Genomic DNA, 6,458 nt, shown 5'->3' with positions numbered 1-6,458 from the left:
GCCGCTACCCACCTTGATCGACCCCCACCCACGCCCCCTCCCTCCCTCTCACCGCCATGGCCGCAGTCACGGCCGCGGCCGTCTCCCTCCGCGCCGCCACCGCCGCCACCTCCACGCCGTCCAGCGCGCCGCAGCACTCCCACTGCAGCTTCCCGTGCGCGGCAAGAACGACCGCCGTCTCCCGCCGTAGCCTGAGCTTCCGGGCGCAGGCCGTGTCCACCGATGCGGCGGCGGCGCCGGTGAAGGAGAAGAAGGTGTCGAAGAAGCAGGAGGAGGGGGTGGTGACCAACAAGTTCCGGCCCAAGGAGCCGTACGTGGGCAAGTGCCTGCTCAACACCAAGATCACCGCGGACGACGCGCCCGGGGAGACGTGGCACATGGTCTTCTCCACCGACGGCGAGGTGCCCTACAAGGAGGGCCAGTCCATCGGCGTCGTCGCCGACGGCGAGGACAAGAACGGCAAGCCCCACAAGCTCCGCCTCTACTCCATCGCCAGCAGCGCCCTCGGCGACTTCGGCGACGCCAAGACCGTACGACCGCCCTGCTCGATCCCTCCATGCCGCCGTCTCTGCCGCCCGCTGACTGAAATCGATCGATGTGGCCGCAGGTCTCGCTGTGCGTCAAGCGGCTCGTCTACACCAACGACGCAGGGGAGGTCGTCAAGGGGGTCTGCTCCAATTTCCTCTGTGAGTCCCAACTCCATCCCAGAGATGAGGAATTTGCATTCTTCTCTTCAGACTTGGAACAATCTGAAAATTTATTCAGACTAACGGTGTTCGGTCCAGTTAAGTTCAGGATTTTCCGCAGTTCAGGAATCAGGATCGGTCGATTTGATTTTTAAATTAGACAGACCGCGCAAATGTTATTCTTGAACGCACTAGTTTCCTCTGTGAGTCCCAATTCCCAAGGGTAAGAGATTAGCATTGTTAGTTCTGAACAATCTGCTAATTATTCAGACTTAATAAATAGTGTTCAGTTTAGTTCACGCCTTTTGCAGCTCAGAAATAACGATCAGTTAATTCTCGTTTTGACTAGGCTCATTTAGTGTGTGCTAAGCAGAATCCAAAAAGGTTATCTCTCCGGGGCATTGTACTAATGGATTTGACAACTTGGCACTCTGTTTTTCCTCAATTGCATTCCTCTGTACTGCTTTCTGAAGACTATTCTGCTAGTGTTCAGAATTCAGAGTCGGTTGAGTTCAGGCTTTGTAGATCATCAAGAATCTGTTTCTTGTGCTCATGGGATTTTCTTTACCGGGAGCAAGAAATTATATGTAGATCTGGATGTATCATTGCTATTTTTACAAGTTGGCATTATATCATTCTCACTCGCATGTTGTTTGCCATGGTAATGCAGGCGACCTGAAGCCCGGCGCCGATGTCAACATAACAGGGCCAGTAGGCAAAGAGATGCTCATGCCTAAAGACCCCAATGCTACTATTATCATGGTGAGCCTGATCCCCATGGTTAAAGCATAATTCATCCATCACAAACTGATGGCCAACTAGTAATTTCCACGCCATCAATTGCTTGCAGCTCGCGACAGGGACCGGCATCGCGCCGTTCCGGTCATTCCTGTGGAAGATGTTCTTCGAGAAGTACGACGACTACAAGGTAATACTAATACATAGTGCTGCTGATGTTTGTCCCACCTGGTACTGAATCCCTTATGTTCACAAGAAACCTGAATAAACAATTAACGTGTGAACCCTTGTGCTCTTGTGCAGTTCAATGGCCTGGCCTGGCTCTTCTTGGGAGTCCCCACCAGCAGCTCTCTCCTCTACCCGGAGGTCGGAACATCGATCGCCTCTCTCGTAGCCTCCATGAGTTTTTTCTTCCTGCTACTCCAGTGTTTCTTGTGACAGACACTTAACCGTCATCTTGTTTGGTCGCACCGTGTTTGCGAACGGACATCAGGAGTTTGGGAAGATGAAGGCGAAGGCGCCGGACAACTTCCGGGTGGACTACGCGATCAGTAGGGAGGAGACCAACGCGGCGGGGGAGAAGATGTACATCCAGACCAGGATGGCAGAGTACAAGGATGAGCTGTGGGAGCTGCTGAAGAAGGACAACACCTACGTGTACATGTGTGGGCTGAAGGGCATGGAGAAGGGTATTGATGAGATCATGTTGCCACTGGCTGCAAAAGAAGGTATCTTCTGAATGCGTTCTTCTGAATTTTGGTTTGTTTTTTGTTGATTCAATAACTCGGGCGGTTTGATGCAATAGTTCATTGCAAGCGGTGCTGAATTTTGGGTTGTTTGAATGTTAGGGATCGACTGGATAGATTACAGGAAGCAACTGAAGAAGTCGGAGCAATGGAACGTCGAAGTCTACTGATTCTTGTGTCTTACATTCTTGTGCATATGTGCCGACGCACGCCTATTCGTGCGATCGAAAAAGATTGATGTACGTACATAATAAAAGTAGATAAAGGGTTTATTTCAACTCCCAGATATATATACACTACTATTCCCTCTGCTAAAAATTTACCAACAGTATTTCACTCAAATAATGCCATTGCCATGTATATAGCTCTTACAAATTTGCAGTTAATTAGAACATTTCACGTGTGTCCCCACGAAAAAATACACTTCTCGAAAAACATGCAAAACGCGGCGACATCTAGTATACATAGTGTCTGTGATGTTGCTATTAGTTTTGGTTTAGAATGTTCAGATCATTATCCTACTGAGTGTTGTCTGGATCAGAACCTAAACAGCTTCATGACATGACTGACAGTGCCCTGAAGCTTAATTTACACCATTAATGGTGGTCTCACTCTCACAAGAACATGGAAACAAAAACTGAAAAGTGTGTTGGAGAACTTATTTGCTGCACTGCACTTGTTAACACCCACCCACCCACCCAATGGATGGAGCGCTCCTCTGTTTTCCCAATCTTCAGTCCGTGTCAGGGCTGCATCTGCACCTGCACCTGTTGTTGTTACTGTTGTTGTTGTTGTTGTTGTTGCTGCTCCGTGTCATGCTCTGCGACTTTTGGAGGCTGCTGGAGGGCCTCCTGCCGCTTGCCCCACAGCAGCAGGTACAACCCACCTATCACCAACACCGATCCCAGCACACTGCAAAAGCGCCATTATGTTGTCAGGTGCCGTGTCGAGTCAATCATGGGTGGACAGTGGACACTATGGAGTTGGACCATCGGTAAGGATGGTGCAGGATCTCTCGGTGTCCCAAACTCTGAATCTGGATGTACTATGTGCGCTAGTGGAATGGTGAGGTGTTGTCGTGGTACGTACCTTCCGAGGTAGAGCGTCTCGTGCAGCACGGTGAAGTCCATGACGGAGACGATGATCTGCACCACCGGGACGAAGGCGGCGACGAACACCGGCCCCCGCTTCTCGATGCACCACGTCAGCAGCACGAACGACACCCCGCACCCCACCACCCCCTGGACGAATTTCATTTGGATTCATTTCAGACAATTCATTTGTAGTAGCAATTCAGATGAATGAAGGATGTTGGGTTGCGTACGGCGTAGAGGATGGTGAGGATCTGGAACTTGGAGGTGACGAGCCAGGCGGCGAGGCCGAGGCTGCGGTGGGCGCAGAGCCCGACGGCGGCGACCTGGAGGAAGCTGAAGGTGGACATGAAGGCGTTGCAGGAGTAGACGTAGGGGTACTTCCTCGCCAGCCGGCCGTGCAGCAGGAACCAGCAGGACAGGCACACGCAGTTGCCCAGGATCGCCACCGTGCCCAGCGTCCACCTCCTGCCGGCGCCGGGGTCGCCCGCGCCCGCCGGCGACGGCGCGGACCCGTAGTGCGGCTGGCCGGCGCTATGGTGGTGGGCGTGGGTGAGGGGCACGCCGCGGTAGAAGGTGAGCACCATGGCGCCCGCCAGCGACACCAGCGTGCCGGCGAGCTTGGCGCCCCCCGTGGCGGTCCCAAGCTTCAGCGACTCGGACCGCGTGGCGGCGGCGAGCAGGAAGGTGAGCACGGGGGCCACGTTGGAGAAGGCCGTGACGAAGGTGGCCGTGGTGTAGCGCAGCGCCACGAAGATCATGTACTGCCGCAGCGCCGCCCCCAGCGCCGCGCTGGCGAAGAGGTAGGCGAAGATCTCCAGCGTCATCCTCGGCCGCGCCTTGCCCTCCCGGAGGTACGCGATGGGGCCGAGGAAGACGGCGGCCGTGAGCTGCTGCAGCGTGACGAGCACCAGCGGGTCGAGGCCGCCGTTCATGGCCACCTTGACGAGCGACACCATCACCGCCGCGATCGCGTTGAGGAACACCATCACCACCACCGGCCACGCCCCGCCGCCGCCGCTCCCTCCTCCCATCGCTCTGCCTGCCACCACCACGCACACCAACAGGCAGAGGCGGGCGATCGAGCCGGTGGACGGGAAGGTATGCGGCGAGGGAGCGTGCGTGCGTGCGGGTAGCTTGGGTCGGTTTCAGGCTGTCAGGCGGGCTTTATAGCCGTGAGAGGGAGGAGAAGACGGGTGGGCGGGGATGATGCGAGAAAGAAGAGGAGGAAAGCGAGGGAGGGAGGGGAGGGAGAATCGTTTCAGGTACGGCGGCTTTTGGTGTCGCCAGCACCACCGCCGCCGGGAAAGGTGACCGGACCGGCGCCAGAGGCCAGATCGGTTACAACAGACGGGAACTGTGTGGTGTGCTGTGGGTAGCATGCAAGTGTCTGTGCCTCTGCATCTACGTGTGGTGTGGTGTGTTGTGTGTGTGTGTGAGAGAGAGATCCATCACCTCATGGCCTCATCTTTTGGTAGCTGCTGTCAATCATGGGCCAGCCAGCTACACCTACACCTATCTATCTATGATCCGTCTTTTCCCAAAGGCGGCAACAAAGAAGATCTTTTCCTCCTTTATCCTCTCCTCTCCTCTTCTCTTCTCTTGATTGTGCATGTAGGTAGGTTGCTGTTGTTGTAGGTTTGGAAAGAAGAGAGATTCTGTGCATTTTTGGATAGGTGTTATCTCTTACACTATATAATATGTACATTTCAGAGAAAAAGATCTTTGCTTTCTTGATCCTCTTTTTTTTTTTTTTGAGAAAAGGATCAGATCTATTATAAAATTCACCGGAAGTACGAAGCATCTCAAACATAATATAAATTACATCGAGGTCCATGAACCACCGAACGACCATTGCTGCCGCCAGGACGAGACGTCGACGCGCCGCTGTCGCCGCTCCCATACCGGAGCCGGCCTGACCTTTTCCTAGTCTTCTCGGCTGGAATCTACAATCTACGCCTCTCCAAACACAAACACGATATCTTGAGTGCCCGGAACCATGTTCAGTGCTGCAAAAGCGGAGCCTGCCACCAATCAAACTAGTTACTTAATCCCTTAACTACCTAGCTTGCAGGTTCTGAACCGGATTCACGTCTGGTCGCAGATTCATAAGATCCCGGAATTGTTCCGCCCCACCCCGTGAGCTGACTCTATTGCCTAGCAGTTAGCGACACTTTTCCGGTAGTACGAATCGCTACGCTTCGATGACAGCCGAAAAGTCTTCGTGCACGTGCTCCTAAGGACCAGCGCATTGGAACCGCAGTCGGCGCCGTTGAACCCTTGGATCGATCTGAAGAACCTGACACCAGATATCGCCGTGCGAGAAACCCTAACCTCGCCGCCCCGAGGAGCTGGCAGGAATCCACGCTGAAGCTCCGTCTAACTTAATTGTGACTTTATTTTCTACCAGTGAAATGAGTTACCTGGTTGCTCTGAAATAATGTGTGCAAATTGAAGGAGATTCCATCAAAAGGAAGGAAGAAAGAAAAGTGGGCATGTCGTTGGATAAGGTGTTATCCCTTGGCATTTTGGTTCATGCCTCTGCATGGATGGTCGGCGGCGCTACACCTAGCCCTACTTGTAGGCCTTTTGATCTCATCATCTATCTCGTATGCTATACGGCCACAAGCGTGCATACCACAAGTTGTACAAAACTGTCACTTTTGTCCAAGAGTTCATGGGCACGTTTAGTTGGATAGCACCCAACAACCGCCTTACCAATTTTGTTCGTGTTGACTAAGGGCGTTGGCATGCGTTTGGATCATGGCCGGGATTTCGGATCTACGTCAACTTTGGCCACGCATTCAGTTTCTTAGTCAATAGGCAGGCGAAGCAGCAAAGGCGGACCCCTCCTCCCCCCTCGGAAAATAATTGGCACACCGCGATTTGGTAGGGTGGGTTTGGGCACGAGCCAAACAGCCCTTATATCACTCTTGCCTCCAGCCGTTTCAGTGACCTTGCGGCATGGATCTGGGTGTCCTGATCCGCAGGGTGCGGCCCTCCCGGCGGTGTGACGGATCCGGGAGGCGACGGGCTCGCCGCGGTGCACAGACGTCCAGGTCCATGGGTGTGGGACTCCCGACAGCGTGCGGGCTCCCGGCGGCGGCGGGATCGGTCGACGACAGGCTTGAACGATGGCGTCGGCCGCGCGGTGCCTGATCTAGGCTTGGCGACGGCGCCCTCAACTGGCGATGTTT

The 6,458-nt window shown here is 54.0% G+C and overlaps 2 protein-coding genes across 2 annotated transcripts; one reads left to right on the top strand and one right to left on the bottom strand.

The window, feature by feature from the left end:
* The first annotated feature begins 6 nt into the window (after positions 1-6).
* LOC119288275 (ferredoxin--NADP reductase, leaf isozyme 1, chloroplastic-like) lies at positions 7-2,460 on the top strand. The gene is made up of 7 exons (XM_037567907.1): positions 7-530; positions 608-686; positions 1,357-1,448; positions 1,537-1,614; positions 1,728-1,790; positions 1,918-2,152; positions 2,273-2,460. The coding sequence occupies exons 1-7, from the start codon at positions 57-59 to the stop codon at positions 2,338-2,340; spliced, it is 1,089 nt and encodes a 362-aa protein (XP_037423804.1). The 5' UTR covers positions 7-56; the 3' UTR covers positions 2,341-2,460.
* A 141-nt stretch (positions 2,461-2,601) lies between these two features.
* On the bottom strand, positions 2,602-4,620 carry LOC119288276 (WAT1-related protein At3g30340-like). Its single transcript, XM_037567910.1, has 3 exons — positions 3,495-4,620; positions 3,260-3,411; positions 2,602-3,082 (listed from the first exon to the last, which is right to left on the bottom strand). The coding sequence occupies exons 1-3, from the start codon at positions 4,293-4,295 to the stop codon at positions 2,947-2,949; spliced, it is 1,089 nt and encodes a 362-aa protein (XP_037423807.1). The 5' UTR covers positions 4,296-4,620; the 3' UTR covers positions 2,602-2,946.
* Between the last annotated feature and the right edge of the window lie 1,838 nt (positions 4,621-6,458).

Source organism: Triticum dicoccoides, chromosome 4A (genome assembly GCF_002162155.2).
Source record: "Triticum dicoccoides isolate Atlit2015 ecotype Zavitan chromosome 4A, WEW_v2.0, whole genome shotgun sequence".
In the NCBI taxonomy this organism is placed as follows: Eukaryota; Viridiplantae; Streptophyta; class Magnoliopsida; order Poales; family Poaceae; genus Triticum; species Triticum dicoccoides.
This window is presented reverse-complemented; position numbering and strand designations above follow the sequence as displayed.